The following is an 18,491-nucleotide window of genomic DNA, read 5'->3' on the forward strand; positions in this document are numbered from 1 at the left end:
TTAGCATGTCTCAGAGAGTCACTTTACATTCTTTATTTGTTAACTATCACAGAATATGACTATCCTTTGTAGTATACAGAGAGGAGACGCTGACAAATTTGCCAACTTCTATGTGTCCGCGGATAACGTCGTAGTGGGCTGGTCTGAAGAGAAAATTCCAGGGCCAAATTTTGGTCCCAGTCCACCCCTGGCTGGAGAAGGCTTTGTGCAGTGGTCAGACTCTACCATCATCAGTGCAAGATCTTGACGAAGCATGCAACACTGGATGAAAACACATCTGGTGACACTGTAGAAAGTTATTGAAGAAGCGCCACAATTAATGTGTGTTGCAATCAAAGCTAAGGACGGTTCTGCGTGAATTAGAGTTTGTGACCTTCTTTTGGCCAGGCTGTGTACATCACAGTGCATTTCATGATAGTTGAACCCATGTACCAAATCATGTTTAATTGCATAACATTAAATGTTTTGTACAATACCATGTTGACTGCATCAAAATATATAACAGCAACTCGTATAAATTTGTAATGCATTGCATCATGTTGTGTTGTTATTTATCATACAGTAAATAAATTGTATTGTACTGTTTCATTTTGTTTTATGTTGCAAAAATAACATTTGTTTGTATACATCACTCAGAATTTTGTCTGTAAACCACAAAAAGTCACTGATGTAAATTTGTTCAGAAAATTAGTGCAAAACTAAATAAAAAATAATTGATGTCAGGAAGACAGCAAAATTCATCATTAACAATTTAGTAGCAGCTTTTCTGTTGTTCTTTCTATTTAATACTTGCAACAGCAACATTTGTCCTTATTGTAAATTGAAACCAGCAGCACTCTTCTCCATAGAGTCCGTTTGGATCTGAGCCAGATTTCTTCAGGCTCACTGGAAGGTAATGAAGTGGCAGCAGACTGGGGCACTCTGCTTCAGGCATCCATATGAGATTGTAACGGTGGGTCTGTTTGGTTGTCATTTGGACAAGAAAAGAATGATTAAATGCGCACAAACATAAAAAACCATATAAGCTGCTCATGTTTTTCTGTAATTATGAGAAAGCAAACCGAGAAACTGTATGTTTAGGAAATAAATTGTCCTGTTTAGACTAATTCTCAGGATAACCAAAAATGAAACACGATGAGTTGAATTGTCCAAGAAAAACCAAAACAGTGTATTAAAAACTAATAACAATCGCCTCTCAAATGAAAATGCACCACAACGGATCTAATGCAACTTAAAGATGACGTCCTGTAGTAGAATTGCATCGTCAAAGTGTTCTAAACCAATTTTGCATAATTTAGGTTGATTTTGAGAGAAAAAAATATTTATGAGAGCTGCAGAACTCCAAGATAGAATGTTCAAGAATTCTGCTTTTAAGGAAAAATAACCAGCCTTAAAAAACATGCAAGCAAATCCATTTTTAATAGGCTTTATGCTAATATGGATGCAATTTTTGTCCCCGTGATGTGTAATTTGTCTGAGGGTGAATTGACCGCACAATGTCAGTCAAAAGACACTTGTCAGGTCTCATTAGCCCCAGTTGTGAGTAGAAATGCAATCAGTGGTGGCTTACAGCAGCAGATAACCTTGGAAGGACTCATTAATGTCCACTTCATCAACCTTGCAGGGCCTGGTCCAAGACAACGCGCTGCTTTGATATTATGGGAAGACAACGCCTTTGTGCAGCTGGAAGGAGCTAGAGACGGCTTTTTGGGAAGTCTGAGTTAACCTCGACGCACAAACAGAGCGACAGGGTTGACAAAATGTTCAAAACAGGGATGTTAAAGGTGCAAAGAAGACTCTGTCTGCAGATTCCTGGTTTTGCTCAGGGGCGGCGTTAGGCCCGGCTACTTGGGCTGAAGCCCCGGATGTTTTATGAAAAGCCCCGGATCTAAATCGCGGAAGTAACATGCAGTACCAAAGTCCAACAGAGAGGGAGCAGCTGGCAGTAGTTTTTAATACAGCCTGCCTGAGCCTCCACCACTGAAGAAGAAGCCCTTCAGCAGCCGGCTTCTTCTACACTCTGCCTGAAATGCATGAGTGAAGATGGACATAAGGACGTTTTTTAGACCAAAAGTACAACGACAGAACCCCAGCTTTGATGAGACTGGTGTTGACTCAGGTTTGTGAGTCTTATTTGAAAATATTTGTTGTGCTGCTGGTTTGCCTAAAGTTAGCTTATCAGGTAAAGTTGATGGAGAAAGAAAGGGAATATTTACTATCATCTCACACTAAACACTAACAGGAACAATACTCTGCCCTGAAAATGTTCAATATGTAGCTTCAGATTAAAAATTATGTGGTACAAGACATATATGATGTTGACTAGTGCGTGTCGTGTGTGTGTGTGTGTGTGTGTGTGTGTGTGTGTGTGTGTGTGTGTGTGCGCGCGCGCGCGTGTGTGTTAGGCCCCGGATCTTCTTCAGTCCCAAATCCGCCCCTGGTTTTGCTGCTTCTTTTTAGAAAGTAGTTCAGTGGCGGTTCTACATCGAATTACTCCCCGGGCGAGGCCCCCTTTGAGCGCCCCCCCCCCAACCGCCCCCCCCCCCCCACCACCACCACCACCACCACCACCACCACACCACCCCACCTGCATGAACACACGCATGTTTTCTACAAACAGGCATGTTTTATTAGAACGACTATTGAACATTCATTTTTCTAAGTTGCACATATTTACATTAATTACTATGAAGTTGTCAGAATATAAAGCAATATACATTATTTACAGTATCAAAATATATAGAATCAAATATACAAAAACAAACAATAACTAAATATTAAGAATGTATGAACATAATAGATAATAAATATTGTAAATAGCAAAAATATTTCACACATAACAAACTAAAGATAATCACTACAGCATTGCACTTAGAAAACACAAACTAAAATTAAAACCTAACCTTGATGCAATGTCATCAATAATGTCATCACATGAAATCTGCTCCCCTACTGAGTGATTGATACTAATCAGAGCCAGGTTAGTGAGCCGCCCCTGAAACATAGGTGACCTCAGTTATGACTTGATCAAGTTTTGAAAAGCTCCTCTCAGCTTGAGCCACAGTGACTGGCAGAGCAGTCCAAAAGTTGGGGTAGATCTCCAATAGATCTTTATCATGATCCATAATATTTTAGAATTGCCTCTGAAATTGTAATTTAAACTGACATAAAAAATTGTAGACTACCAAAAATGCCAAACTTTTACAGAACAAATCATGTGAAAATAATCAGTGCAGCCATCTGCAATAAATAAACAGTTAGTGGTGACTAGGGAGTTTCCTTCTGCTTGTAGAGTTGTTTTATTTATTATTATGTGAACATGATCAACATGTGTTTGTTGTTGTTCAGGCAGGCCACAGGCTGCAGTGAGCATTTAACAAATCCTAGTTTGAATCAGTAAAAAACGATTCAAGGACTTTTTTCGAACCATTTGAATATTCGTTTCAATATTTCAGCCCTATTAGCTCTGTTAGCAATTAGTTGACCGCATTTAACCGTTAAAATCCCAGTTAACTGGTTCAAAAAATTGAAAACATGCATCATGAGAGCTACATACCTTTATCTTTTTTTTCCCCCTGAATCGAACACCTGGTGGTTTTAGCCTTTTTATGTTCATCTCTTCTGTTTGGCTCTTAACTCAGTAAGTTTCCTTTAGTCAGGACTAAACAATTTGACCTTGATGGGGGGGTGACCACAAAATCGTTTTGTTTTTCCTTTTTTTATTCGACCATTTCACACAATTCAGAGAAACCTGAAAGAATGATAGGCCTGTGTTTATGATATTATGAATGAAATATGGAAGAACGTTAAGATGTGATTGACTTTAGCCATGTTAATACAGTTGATTCAGCCCCTGCACGCTCATTTCATTTGGGAAAGACGCAGAGGTGAATTCCCCCGCCGCACCCCTCCCCTTCCTGTTCTTCATAGACACACGGTGCACGTGAACGTTCTCAGTCAGCAGGAGCGCCTGCAGCTGCAGGGGGCGCCAACTTGCTGTTTCCAATCCAGACACTGTCATATGACAGATAATAGAAAACCTCGGTGCGGCGCAGATTTCCTTTTTTTTTTTTTTTTTTACTCAGCGCTTGTGCGCCCCTTTTGTGTCATGAAAAAATGCCGCCCCGGGCAACTGCCCTGTCTGCCCGTGCCTAAAACCGCTACTGAAGTAGTTTAATTGAAAACTGTTCATTGCATGAGCTAAAGTAGATGCGAAGCAATTCTCTGAATATCTCTTTGCCATCAGTCAATTTTAATATAGAACATGTAAGCTTTTGAGAAAATCTGGGTTAATTAAACCTAATTAAACTCCAAATGCACCATATGAAGGTTAAATTATAACCCTCTTAACTTTAATAAGTGCATTATATTAATAAGTAACAATGCAACACTTATTACTGTTTCATTATGTTTTTCTCTTTGCAGCAGTGATCCATGAGAGTAGCAGCTGCGGAACAGCAGAGGCGCTGTGCAGATCAGTCAGGAGGTGGTCACGTGACAGATGATCAGGAAGTAGGAAACTTCACTACTGAGCAGCAAAAACCGGGAGGAGGCACCCGGTTACCATGCAGCTCAGACTCAGAGTTTATTACAGGAATCAGCTGAGGAGCAGCAGAGCATGTTTCATAAAGCATTTCTGAGAAAATTCACGCCCCTCCGTCGCGTTCAGGTTAGTAAACGAGTCGTAACGATGTCGGTACCGAGTCTGTCGGGCGAGAGCGAGTCGGAGCTGCATGGTTCTGCAAGTTCCTGCGACCTCGTGGCGAAACTCCAGGAGAAGATCACAGAAGAAGAGATGATCATCCACAGAAAGCATGAGGAGGCGTGTCAGGTAATATCCTATACGCGTCACATTCACGTTTTATTATAATTAGTTCCTTTAATCACCTGAGTCGATGGGATTTAACACAGTCAAGTGTTTACATGTTTTATTAGCTATAACTTCTGTTCAAAATTAGTGAAAACAACTGAAATTTTATCAGCATTAAGTTTTATTCAACAGTAATAATAAGTTTGGTGATGGTTCAAGGAAATTAATAATTACCTGACCACACCCAAACTATAACCCACCTCATTTAAAACTATAGAAGAACTTAAGAATACAATATAATTATGATGTTACTCACCAATAGTCTGTCCACAGTTATTAAACTAAACACATGACGTCAGTTCAGTTTGAGTCTTGTGTTAATTGAGCACCAAACACAACAAGAGTCGTCTCAAGGCGCTTCACAAAGTAAACTTTCCAATTGAAACTACCTATCAGTGCATTGAGTTCAGTTCATTATGTCAGTTAGTAAAAAGTTTCCTATGTAAGGAAGCCCAACAGATTGCATTGAGTCACTGACTTGTTGAGTCAGACTTTACAGCAGTCCTCATACTAAGCAAGCATGTAGCGACAGTGGAGAGGAAACCTGCATCAGAGCCTGGATCAGTATGAGCAGCCGTCCACCATGACTCACTGGGGGTTTGTGGAGACGGAGCACACACGCACGCACACTAGGGCTGCCACGATTAGTCAACTCGTCACGACAACGTCGACAAATAAAATAGTCGACTATTAATTTAATAGTCAACGCGTCGTTTATTTGATGAACCTTTGTTTTTTATCTGGCCTGCTGCAGCACGTTCGGCAGTTGCTTCCTGCCTTTCTCCTCAGCCGCCGCTTTAGCTCCGAGGCGCACGTGCACTAGTGGCCACCCAGATCAGCATTCGTCACTGGAGAAAGAAAACATGGCGAGTCGGTAATGTAGTTCAGAAGTTTGGGAGCATTATACAAAGACAAAAGAAAGGCACGTAGTGTTCAAACTCTGCAAAGTGAAACTCTCCTTTCATGGGAGCACATCGGTGGTGCACGAGCATCTTAAAACAGCGGTACTCAATAGGCGGCCTGCGGGCCCCCTCTTTGTGGCCCCCGGACCCCGCTCACAGAAGTAAACCATGGTGCGTCCTCCCATTTCCTGAGTTAAGATTGGAAGATGAAGCGCTTCATTCAACCTTGACACCATGCCTCTTGCGAGCACAAGTCATTTTTGGTTTTAGGTGCCTACCTCCATTCGACTTTAGCATTTGCATTAACAGGCTATAAAGATAATTAAAAGTTGTTTGATCAGCTATCATCTTGTCTTCATTATTAGATGGCACATAACTGATCAGACTTCAGACTAGAAGCTAATGATGGGTATATTAGTGCATCCTGGTGCAATAAGCTAAACTTTTATGAATGACACGATTAGTCGACTAATCGTCAGCAAAACAAAATTAGTCGATTATTAAAATAGTCATTTACGGCAGCCGTAACGCACACACACACAAACACACGCACGCACACTCACACACACACACAAACGCACGCGCACACACACCATTTTGTGTTAAATGGCTGCATACATTGTAGGTATTCTATTTATACTATAAATACCAACACGAGACCTGAAACTTTTACTAATAAAGTATTTTTTTACCTTTTCCACAGTACAGTTTGTTGAGAGTAACACGTTTCACTTGACGTTTGAAATAAAGATAACAACTCATGAAGTGCTGCATAGAAACAATGAAACTGGGAACTATAATAAAAGGTCAGTTGCAGCATTTGATGTTATTTTCATGATAGGACCAAAAACCACATTTCTGCTGAGCCTGTGTGAGAATTCTTTATTTTTTTATAAAACCGTATCCAACTCAGAAATAATAAAGCATATATCTACTTAATCTACATATATCTACATAATAAATGGTTTAAATGGCCTGTATTTGTATAGCGCCTTTTTAGGGTTCTTTAACCCCCCAAGGCACTTTACAACACAATCAGCCATTCACACGCTAGTGGTGATGAGCTACAATGTAGCCACAGCTGTCCTGGGGCACACTGATAGAGGCGAGGCCTGCCAGATGCTGACACCACCGGTCCCTCCGACCACCACCAGCAGGCAAGGCAGTTTAAGTGTCTTGCCCAAGGACACAACAGCAGCATTCTCTGGTCAGAGCCGGGATCGAACCTGCAACCTTCTGATCACTGGACAACGAGCTCTACCTCCTGTCCCAGATATAGTTCAGTTTGTTGGGTATTTAATTCCGACTGAATGAATTTATTCAAAGATTTATTTTACCTTTGTTAGAAGCTTTAGTGAAAACCAAACTTTTGTTTCTTAAAATCAGCATAAGAGTATATTTTTGTAAAATGAGCTATTCAAAATTCTCACAATATTCTGTTAAATGCAAGAAAAGTACTGTTGATGTCCCATCAGCTATTTAGTTAAACCGTTCCATGGATTAATGTGGATTTTATTCTACTATTAAACTGAACTTATTATCTCAATTTTGCATAGTTGATGGATAGAAAACTAGAGACAGAGAGAGAGAGAGAGAGACAGATATGTCTATACAGAAAACAGTGAAAATGACTTTAGGTGAACATAAAGATGGACAAAATTCATTTCTGTGTTATTTTTGTTAAACTGAGTCACTGCAGAAGGACCAAGGAGCCGCATGTGGCTCTAAAGCTGCAGGTTTCAGCCAAAAACAGCATCTCAGAGTTTTATTAGATCCTGCTCTTTGTTGGCCACATTATAATGATATGCAGGTTGTGTTCACCCTGCAGCCCGGGTGAACACCTTTGTCCCGTAGCTCAGGTGTTCTCTGAGCGTTTTCTGCAGAGTGATAAGGTTCATTGTCCTGCTGGGAGTAGCCACTGGTGAATGTTATTACCGTGGGAGGGCGGGTCTGTGTCTGGTCTACAACAATGCTTAGGTGGGTGGTATACATCAAAGGAACATCCTCATTAGTGCCACGACCAGAACACGTTTTCCCCGAAGATCGCTACGTTACAGGAACACAATCAATGTGACTCCAGCTGCCCTCTGAGTTCCCCAATCCAGATCATATCTGAATTATTAAAAAATATGTTTGTTGAAGAAGTTACAAAATATGTCTGTTCCCAACATTTAACATCTTTTATTGCATTGTTTTCTTGTGTCATTTTTATATTTTTGCACGTTGTTTACAAGGAGTTTGCTGCTATTTATCTTTAGAAAAAGTACAACTTTAGTGAAAGTGTTTTATTGTTGTTGCTGATTCCCGGCTGGTTTGTGTGATAATTTCCTGTTATTTTTTACTCGTGTCCATCATATTCACCAGCTCTTATGTCTCCTCCATCACACAGAGCCGGTGAGCCGTGTGCTGATGACAGTGGTGAAAAGGTGTCGCCTGCGTGCCTTTAGGCTAATCTGTTGTAAATATTGCGCTCCTGAGTGAGGATGAAGTTGAGGCGCGTTGGCCTCGACCTGAGGAGAGTGGTAGGGCCTGGCTGGGTGGTAAAAGCGCGATCCGGAGGGGGCCCGGCACTGCCAGCTTCACTATGTGGCCCTGCAATGCCATGTGAAATGACAGGCCGTGTCACTGAAAGACCCCGGGGCCTTTTGGCTTTGTGAGCTGTCAAAGCTCACCAACTAGTGCAGTCTCAGGCTGAAACAGACTGAGAGATGACGTTTTCTAACTTCCTAAAGGAGGAGCTCAGTGTGTTTACAGGAGCTGTTTGTGTATGTGTGTGTGTGTGTGTGTGTGTGTGTGTGTGTGTGTGTGTGTGTGTGTGTGTGTGTGTGTGTGTGTGTGTGTGTGTGTGTGTGTGTGTGTGTGTGTGTGTGGTTCAAGATGAACAATTAATCTGAAAACAAGGCCTTCAAAAATGATTACTGAGCTGCTACACTTGATTAATCATTGCAGATTCTCACCTACTAAAAGAATTAATTAAGCCACATCATGAGAATTCGACTGTCTCGCATCTGTTTTTGTGAATGGAGGTCATTTATTCCCTCTTTACCTTGACCCGAAGCAATCTGTCTGCACGCTCGTAGTCATATCCACCATTGGTGCTTACACGCTGTATTTGTGACTAAATGTACCGTATATGGGTGTGTTTGCGGGGGTCACACACCAGCATGCGTGTTTGTTTGTCGCACTAATTAAATAATCATTTCTCCCATCATGCCCAGGCGAAGGAGCAGATGTACGTCGACCCTTCCAGTGGGTATAAGGTGTTCACAGAGTATGCCCACCTCCAGAGAGGGAAATGCTGCGGCAGCGCGTGCAGACACGTGAGCTCCTTTGTCTCTTCTTTTTGTTACCAGCTCGTGTCACCCTTTGTGTCACCATTTTTCCCGTGCACGTTCTGTCTCCTTCATCCCACCTGAGCTGTTTGTTCTGAAGGGATTCTGCTGTGTTTTGTTGAGTTTTGTTCTGTTCTTTCAGCCTTTTTGTGATTGTTGAGCTCAGTTGAGAAGAGCATTTAATAAATGGTGCTTTATGCTGAAAACTTTAGAAAAAAAATCTCCTAAATATTCCTCAAATTTCAAAAGTTATTCCTAAAAAAGCAGAAGTTTTTTGTACAAGATTAAGATGAAGTGATTACAAAGTTACTGAGGGGTCTCTGAACCACAACAGAGTCAGTGTGATGCTGTGGGCTCACTGGGCTTCCAGTGACACTAAGTCATTAGTGTTTATTGATCATGTGACAGACGACAGATGCAGCTGGAGGAGTTCTGAACTGTACTGGGAGGTTCTGTCTGCTCTCATTCATTTAAATGGTGTGAAGAGGATTGGACGGGTCCACCAAGTGCGGATCGTCCACATTTATTCATACAGTACTTTTTACTAAAGAATAGTAAAGCTGCCCCTTCAGGGACCAGAGTTTGCACACTCAAGGTAGGGAGCTGGGAGTCCCGCCTACTCACCTGCACACAATCATGCTTTTTTGAAGGGCAAATCACCCCCTCATACCAGCGTCTCCTTCCACCCACCTTTCTAGTTTCAAAAATGTGCCAAAAGGAGTTGTTGCCTGACAGACTGAGTTTGCAGCACTGTCAGAGAATCAAAGCGCTACACAGACACACAATCCACTACGATGGAGAAATGGCAGCACGCTTCCTAGTCTGGAGGATTTCTCTGCACCTCCTTCACCAGAAGAAAGTGAGGAAATGGATCATGCTTTTTAGGAGGAGGCAAGAGATATTGTATGTAGACACAGCAGCTGAGAGGACCGGGACATCGTATCTCCCGGTCAGTTTCCCCCTCCCAAAATTTACCTTGAAGTTTCAACATTGGAAATATAACTCAAAAAAGTGAGAAATGGAATTTTTGAACATACAGTAGAAAGGTGAGATGCACGTAAATCAACAGAAGTCAACTCCAGGAAAATCTTTGCCTGAGAGTTTGATTTCTTTTTTTTTATATTCAGGATAATATCCCATTAGCTCTTATAGAAGGGGCGGGGTTTAACACTCATACTGCAATCAGCCACTAGAGGGAGCTTATTTAGATTTGGCTTCAACTTTTGCTTTATATTATTTTATCTAATTATCAGTGTTACAGATAACAATTACTTAAGAAAGTACTGTTTTAAAAGACACCTGTTTTTATTCAAATTTCATGTTTAAAGGTAGAAAAACTGCGACAGAACAGCTGATGAAAGACTAAAAACAGACTCTGGTGATCCCAGAGATTGGTTCTCATTACGTGTTTTCATTCGCACTACTTTAATTTGCTTAATCTGCTGCAAAAATAAGTGTCTGCTCAGACCCAACTGTTGGCATTCACTTCTTTTCTAACTTTCCCTTTACACGAGCCACTCATCTCAAGGTGTAAATCAGTGGTGTGTCAGAATAGTTCAACAAAGAATCACAGTTTCATTTCATTCTTAATTCATTGAGAAATGCCAAAGGAAACATGCTTTGTTGCACATAAAATTGTATTTTTACTCAAAAAGGTGATTAGGAAAGAACTATTGGGTTAAAGCATAGCAAGAAAATGTATCAACTGAAGATTTACTCATCTTTATTGTTAATATCAGGTTTTTAGTGGATTTGACCTGATTTTGTACAATTAAGCCTTTTAGGCCTGAAACTTTTATTTGTTTATTTATTTATTTATTTATTTATTATGTGCCAAATTGCAATTATTTCATCAGTATAAAATGTTAACTCATGCCTGGAAGTAACATTAATGAAATAATTAATTGTTTCAACAATAGAAATAAGATCAAACTTTGCTTTTGAAATTTGTAAAAGGTGCCGGAAGTTTGGAAAATATTTTTGCTCAAGCATGGATCTGTTCTATAATCACGTTAAAGTTTGTTGTTTGGTTCTTTTCTAAACACAGAGTATTGATTTGTTTTTACCTCCGTTAGCTGACAAGTTTGGGCTATAAACCGGGGATCTCAGGGTCGCAGAGAATGTTCATGTTTTTAAGATCAGGCTCAAGACCCACCTTTTTAGTTTAGCTTTTAACTGATTAGTATTTATTGCATTGCTTGTTTTACTTATTTATTTATTTGTAATTACTGTTTTGTTACACATTTAATTCAATTCAATTCAAGTTTATTTATATAGCGCCAAATCACGACAAGAGTCGTCTCAAGGCACTTCACATAATAAACATTCCAATTCACAGTTCATTAAGCCAATCAGAAATAATGTTTCCTATATAAGGAACCCAGCAAATTGCATCAAGTCACTGACTAGTGTCAGTGACTTTACAGCAATCCTCATACTAAGCAAGCATGCAGCGACAGTGGAGAGGAAAACTCCCTTTTAACAGGAAGAAACCTCCAGAGAATCCTGGCTCAGTATAAGCAGCCATCCTCCACGACTCACTGGGGATCGAGAAGACAGAGCAGGCACACACACACGCACGCTCGCACACACACACACACACACACACACACACACACACACACACACACACACACACACACACACACACACACACACACACACAATAATGTGTCTATAGTTTTATTTATGTTGTTTTATTTGTTTAATCACATTTTATTGGATATTTTACACCATACATTTTAGATAATTTCCATATTAGTTCTTGTTATTTTACATGTTACGTATTTTAATCCTTCCAGTGTTTCCTCTGTGGAGCCCTCTGCCTCGGGACCGGTGGTTGGTGGCGGCGGCTAGGGCGCTCCTAGGGTAGTGCCCAGGTAGTGGTGGGGGTTGTTGCCACCCTCCCTCCCAGGGCGCCCTGGATTGGTGTCTTGGCTGCTGCCGTCGATCTGCTGCTGTCGAGGCAGATGGCTCCCTTGATGGCGTGTCTTTCATTACATGTCCAATCTGAGCTCAGCCTAGTGTTTACTGTGGTCTTTTAATGTCTTATGTGGACGAGTGTTTGTGTGTGTGTGCGTGTGTGTGTGCCTGGGAATGGTGTGTGGATTGGGGGTGAAACTATCACAATTGTTTTAAGTGTGGGAAAGGGAGGGAATGTGGGTTATATGGGTCATTTTAATCTGTTAAGCACTTTGTGTTGCATCCTATGTGTAACGGAATTGAAGTGATGTAACTATCTAAAGTTGTATTTTAATACACTGTTAGTAGTTCTTTTTTTATAAACAGAAGAATAGGCTGTTTTTATCATCAGGGAGTTTAATTAAACACTCTGTATTGACTTTGAGACAAGAAAAGAGAGAGAGATGGGATCGTTTGAGAATCTTTAATTTCTGAATTATAAATTCTAAACAATCTACCAGGACTAACTCTGTGATGAATGAAAATGGATTCGGATGTTGTGTTGGTGCGTGTGTGTGTGTGTGTGTGTGTCTGGTTCAGATTCTCTAGGCTGACGTCATTGAATCTGGTCGTCTTTGTTATGACTAGATATCACGAGGCTTATAAAGTGATGACATGAGCCGCTATTTTGCCGTGTACGTACCCAGTGGGGGTCTCCCAGGTAGATCAGGAAATGCCAGGTCTGGAGACCTCGGATGTACGATGGAGCTGTCGGTGCAGCGATCACAACGTTTCAAAGCCCGTCTGGAGGGTCGACCCCGGTACCGTTCGTCGGCGTCAGCAGGTGCCCTTATTTTGAAAGGACGTCGTCTGGTTGTTAAACGACGAAAATATCCCGTTTCACAGTTCTTAGTTTAAAGAAGAAAACACATCTGGCCAGGCTGTGCTTTTCTTTAGGATGATGGTGAATAGAACTGAAGTCAAAGTGGAACTGACTTAAAATGGCGTTGCCTTGTTTTATATCTCTGAATTGTTGATAAGTTGGAGTAAAGCGGATTGGACACTTGAAGTCAACACCAGATTCTCCTGCGGCAGCCGAAAGCTCTGATTGGTTGGAACAATGTGTCTCTGTCTCGTTTCTATGGAGATGAGGATCAGTCTGTCTGTGTAATAGTCCTGTTTTCATTAAACATAACTCATGACATATTTATTTCACAGATCATTCACTTGATTTTTATTGATCAACATCTGTTTTGCTTAATAATTTTAATCACAAATAAAGTACTTTGATTAAGTAAAGCTTCTTCTTCTCCTTCGGACTCTTCTCCTGGAATGTAAACAGTCTGAGGAACACCCGACCTTGGTTTTTCTACACGGTGTTATTGTGCACAGGGGGCAGCTGTATGGAGTTGAAAACCATGAACTTCATAACCTTACATTTGCATGAAAAGTGTTATATAAATAAAGTTTGATTTGATTTGATTTAAACAGATAAGTAAGTGACGCCACTGCTTAAAGAAGTCCTCACTTACATATTTTATACATTTGCAGTGGTCTCTAGTAGGAATGAATACCTTGTAAGTTGTACTCTGCAGGAAAAAAGCTCTGATGAGCGTGTTTCAGTCAGACGGCAGGATTTGGAGTCTTATTTGATATTTAGACATCTCACCTCTGATTGGCTAACAGCAACACTACTCTACCACTCACTCTGTTTGCTCTTCAACGCTGATGTTTTACCTCCACAATTAGCAAAAGCCTGGAGGAGTTCTGCTGTGTGGTGGAGTTGCTAATGCTAATGGCTAGCTTCTACTAGTTTAGACTTCCTGTGCAGTTTCCTGGATGCTAAACCAACAACATCCTTCACCGTCGCGAGTCAAACTAGGTGAGTCCATGACTATTAAGTGACAGTGTGACGCAGATCTGTCAGGCTTCTCAAATCCTAGAGTTTCACCGTCTATTTTCTTTCAGAAGCTATTGCAGGAGATAGATGTAGGGTGTCATTCTCATGTTCGGCCTGCATGAAAAACTCAGAGTGACTGATCATTTTCAAAAATAATAATTAAAAATGGTTTCTCAGTGGACCTGTTTTAATCGAATAGGCTGTTTTAAGCTGAACACCAGTAACAGAAAACCACTGCCAATAACAGGCACCAAGGATCTGCCAATGAGACTGCAAATATGAGGACTTTATGCACTGGGAGACCCGATTACTGAGTACATACAGCTGAGATAATCTCATATAATCTCAGATGGTTCCCAGATGAGAGGATCAGGAAAACTGGAGGAAGCACTGGCCAAGGAGCACTAAAACCCACAGCTGCTATGGCGTCGTCCCTTTGCGCGTTTCATTACTCTCATCTTACATCAAATTATTTTTGCTCATGTCTCGTTATCTGTGTGAGTAAAGTGATAAAGCGCTGCTCCACTCGAAGCAAACGAACATCATTCATTAACTTCATTCTCTCCTCCAGTGTCCATATGGCCACGTCAACGTGAAGGACCCTGCGATGAAGAAGCGCTTCAACTCCCTGTTTTACGTGTAGCCCCGGAGCCCACAAAGGTAAAATGTTAAATGCCTGTTTGGAATGGAGCCCAGCGCTCCTGGCTCGTCTCCTGCCTGTCGTTATTTTGTCTACTTGAGTCATTTTTTTTGCTGTGTAATAAATGATGAAATATGGGTAGCGTCTGTGCAACGCCTACCTCTCATGAATCACAACCATTCTCAGGAATGTTTTTTATTGTCATGAAACATGGATTGGGAAGAAAGGATTTGTTCACTCGACTCTTATATAAAACAGTCTCTTATCGCACTTCTTGGTTTGCTATATTTTCTGCACAATTTTCCTTTCTTTTCAAATGTCCACTGAAACGCCTGAAGCTCCGTTTTTCACGTCTCTTCAAGAGTATTAAATATTTTGTAGTATTCCACTCTTCAGATGCATTTACAAGGGTTGTGGGAGTATGGAGATGAAAACTGAGTGCATTTTAGATCTTCGCCCTCGAGATAAAGGGCACATAAGCGAAAGTAACTGAGGATAGTCAGATGGAGTCTTGTGCTCTTTTGCTTTGCATGTCTCGCTATTTTTTCTCTCCCAAACGTACGGCTGCATGAATATTAGCATCATTTGCACTCCACAAGTGCCTGACTGAAGTGTCTACCTCTGACTGATACGCTGTGTTGTTAAAAATAGAAGGAGGGGCAAGGGTCAGCCCTCGCACTTGGCTGCGCTGCTTTTACACCACTTGATGGAATCAGGCTGTTAGCAAACACGCCGTGGACATCAACAGCCGCCCTCCCCACCGGACCTGCAGCTCAGCCCCCTGGCAACACTTGGCTACGGTGCAGCTCCTCGCAGCCGCTCCCCTGAGCTGCAGCCTAATGAACTCCTGGGCCTTCTTATCCCAGGACTGCAATAGATCCGCACATGTTCTCCAGCATGCTCAGACTCACACATGCATAGTACAGGCTCGCTCCATCGGAGCGCCCTGTGGCTCCTAATAGGCCAATATAGAAGAAAGGTTGCGCTTAACGCCACACGTTGTAGCCCACAGTAATAGCACTAGGTAAGGTCAAGTGCTCATGCAGCACTACCTGTGCGTGCAGGAGACGTTAGGGAAAGATGTGCCTGCTTGATTTGGGAGTGCATGTGGGAAGGCAGCGCGATGCCTTCAGGCACTCTCTCTGAAGCTGCCACACACACTCTCCTGTCTCCGCCTGATTGGGCAAACAGCATCGTGATGAGAGGATGTGTCTGCCGCCGACTCCTGTCGCAGCCGCCCACTGGCGCGGCCACAATTTTCCTCGGCAGGTGGGTCCCAAAGGCAAAGTGCTTAGTGATCGGAGCAAAGCCCTGTGAGCGGCTACAAGGAGATTCATGATCCCAACAGTGCTGGGGAGGACAGGTTCTGGGGACGCTTCGTCAGGCGGGATGAGAGGCGAATTTATTTGGTGTTATTCTAAAACGAGGCAGCGAAGCGTGCGGCAGCAACATTTCTACAGCGGGACGGTGAAGGTGTCACACTCATCAAGTACCTGGGCCTGTTTGCCTGCCGCGGCTCCGCAGGTTTTTGCCTAGGGACTTGTCTGTCACATTAAAGTAGACGCGTTGCCATTCAGGGCCTCAGCGGTCCCGCAGCCTGACCATGAAATAGGCCAACTTGCATGTCTGCCTCTTTCCTCCGCGTCTTCCTGATCCAGGGATGGCACAGTTTGAATTTTCCCCCCCATCATCTTCTAACTTAGCAGTTGGTGACTGAGACACAAGCAGCAGGAGTTCCCCTTTGCAGATACCTGGGGGAATCTTCTTAATTTATTCCTAACATTAACTCCAGCGAGGACATGGAAACTGCCCGATGCATCTGATGAGTCAACTCTGCTCATTTCTAATCAATTAAAACTCATTTTTGATACTTTGTGGCCCATATTTGTCCCACTAATACCTCTACACGAATCAGTAGGTTTGCTACTTTCAGCTATTAAAGATAAACTCTTAATCTTTAAGTGGAAGCAAATGTAAGCACACTTGCACACATGCAGGCTCTAGTTTTCCCAGATGTGCGCCGATAAGCTGCAACTGCCAGTTAGACACGTGAGGTGTTTATTTCAGGCATTTTGGACTGAACAGCTCTGACCCTCAGCCAGAGCATATGCTGCACTGGAGCAGAGTGGCAGCTATACAGCGCGTGCCTTTTTCTACAGGATGCTGCCGCTGTAGCCGCGGAGAAAGAGAGAGCTGTCCAGATTGGATCTGTGACCAGACAGGCTCTAGTCGCAACCAGTTGACAGGCCAAGCAACCCCCACCGTCTCACACACAGCCACAGCAAGCCCGCGGCCAAAGGCCCCAACCACAGTCAGTTAAAATGTCTCCATCACTGTTGGCCAGACCAGCCAGGAACTGACACAGGGCTTGGCAGGAAGAAGAAAAAAAAAAGAAAACTTGAGTGTCAGCCTTATGATGGCTGAAAGGAACATCAGTCTCAGCAACTGGCCGGGCTCTGTGCGCACGCACGCGCGGCTGCGTGTGCGCTCGTCTTGATATTGAAGCAGCATTTGAGCAACCCCTACATCAACGTCTGGTCCTTCTACACAGACAATGTCAGCTCGCCTCAGGGCAGCAGCCTCCACAGTGGTCATATGGACAACCGCATCCCTGTGGTAGAATTAGTGATAAAAAACACACATGGCCTCTGAGTGACAGTCAGCGCACCAGATTCCTTTGGACAGACAGGGCTGCAAATAGCACAGAGGAGTGCTTTCTCCCTCAGAACGCAACTGGTGGTCAGGCTCATGCCAGGCCGAGTGGCGGTCGCCAGATGAGCCCAGATGAAAGTCAAAGACACCTAAGAGCCCAAGGAGGTTCTTCGGCCTGTTTCTTACCCCCTCGTTTCCACATCCTAGCAGTCATATCTGTGATTTGTTGTCACACTTACCCAGACAACATGGTTGCTTTCTTTAGCCGTTCCAGCTTTAGCTTTCTTTAGCCCTTAATAAAATCACGCATTTCCACCGACACGCCGCCCAGACCTGTGAGGTTGTATTATGACAGAGGACATCCATCTATCATGTCTCCATGTCCCTTTTTAGTGTGGCCAGATGTGGACTAATACGCGCACCGTCCCCCAGGGGGGCAGCGCGTCCCCAGAGGAGTCAGAGCGGAGCGGCTGTGTTTGTGTGATGGTGACGGCGTGCTGTTGGAGCAGCTCTGGAGGCAGGGAGGGGAGGCAGGCAGCAGTTGGTGTGCAGAGAGCAGAGGCTCAGGCTGGCTAGTTAAGAGCTTCTCTCTCCTATCCTCCATCTGCCAGGGACTGGGGTTGTGATTTGAGCTCCAGCAGAGCAGAGCAGGGAGGAGATCGGAGGGAGGGAGGGGAAAAGGATGGAGAGATGGGGTGGGGGTGGGAGGGGGACATAGACAGAAGAGAAAGTAGAGGAAGCGGGGAGTTTGAGTGAACGAGAGTCCGGATCGAGATGGGAATGACAGGTTGGATGTATTCCTGAGCATATTCATACCTGAATGTTTTATGAAATTGTTTTAAAAATTAAGTATAAAGTAAGAATGTAGATTGTTCGGGGCATAGGAGGACATTCTGATCACATCTGGATTATGTTTATTTTTAAATATTAATAAAAAATATCTGAGTTGTGTTTGTAAATAGGATGTCTCTCCATCCTCCCACCCTCATTGCAATACATGTGACTATAAGGCTTTACAGTGCTTCACTCCTCCCTCCTTCTCCCCCCCCCCCTTTCATTCTGTCAGTGTTTAGCCTGTGGTTCCCTGCACCGCGGCGGATCCTGGGAGAGCCCTCCTCCTTCCTCTCTCCAGCTCCTCGCCTCCACGTCCACTCCTGTTCTGGCCACGCTCTGGGAGTGACTGAGAGTTCCCTCTGTGTCATTTGAGGTGACCCAGAAATGAGAACTCCAGATGAAGCCTGGATGTGGGGCAATCCAGCCCGAGGAGCCATGCAGGCATCCAGGAGGACAGGAG

At 43.0% G+C, this 18,491-nt stretch overlaps 1 protein-coding gene across 1 annotated transcript; it reads left to right on the plus strand.

Moving 5' to 3' along the window:
- Positions 1 to 4,490: 4,490 nt before the first annotated feature.
- c8h1orf53 (chromosome 8 C1orf53 homolog) lies at positions 4,491 to 18,463 on the plus strand. Its single transcript, XM_015970896.3, has 4 exons — positions 4,491 to 4,831; positions 8,991 to 9,092; positions 14,477 to 14,565; positions 18,264 to 18,463. The coding sequence occupies exons 1-3, from the start codon at positions 4,619 to 4,621 to the stop codon at positions 14,546 to 14,548; spliced, it is 387 nt and encodes a 128-aa protein (XP_015826382.3). The 5' UTR covers positions 4,491 to 4,618; the 3' UTR covers positions 14,549 to 14,565; positions 18,264 to 18,463.
- Positions 18,464 to 18,491: the final 28 nt, after the last annotated feature.

The sequence above is a fragment of the Nothobranchius furzeri genome, chromosome 8, assembly GCF_043380555.1.
Source record: "Nothobranchius furzeri strain GRZ-AD chromosome 8, NfurGRZ-RIMD1, whole genome shotgun sequence".
Classification (NCBI taxonomy): Eukaryota; Metazoa; Chordata; class Actinopteri; order Cyprinodontiformes; family Nothobranchiidae; genus Nothobranchius; species Nothobranchius furzeri.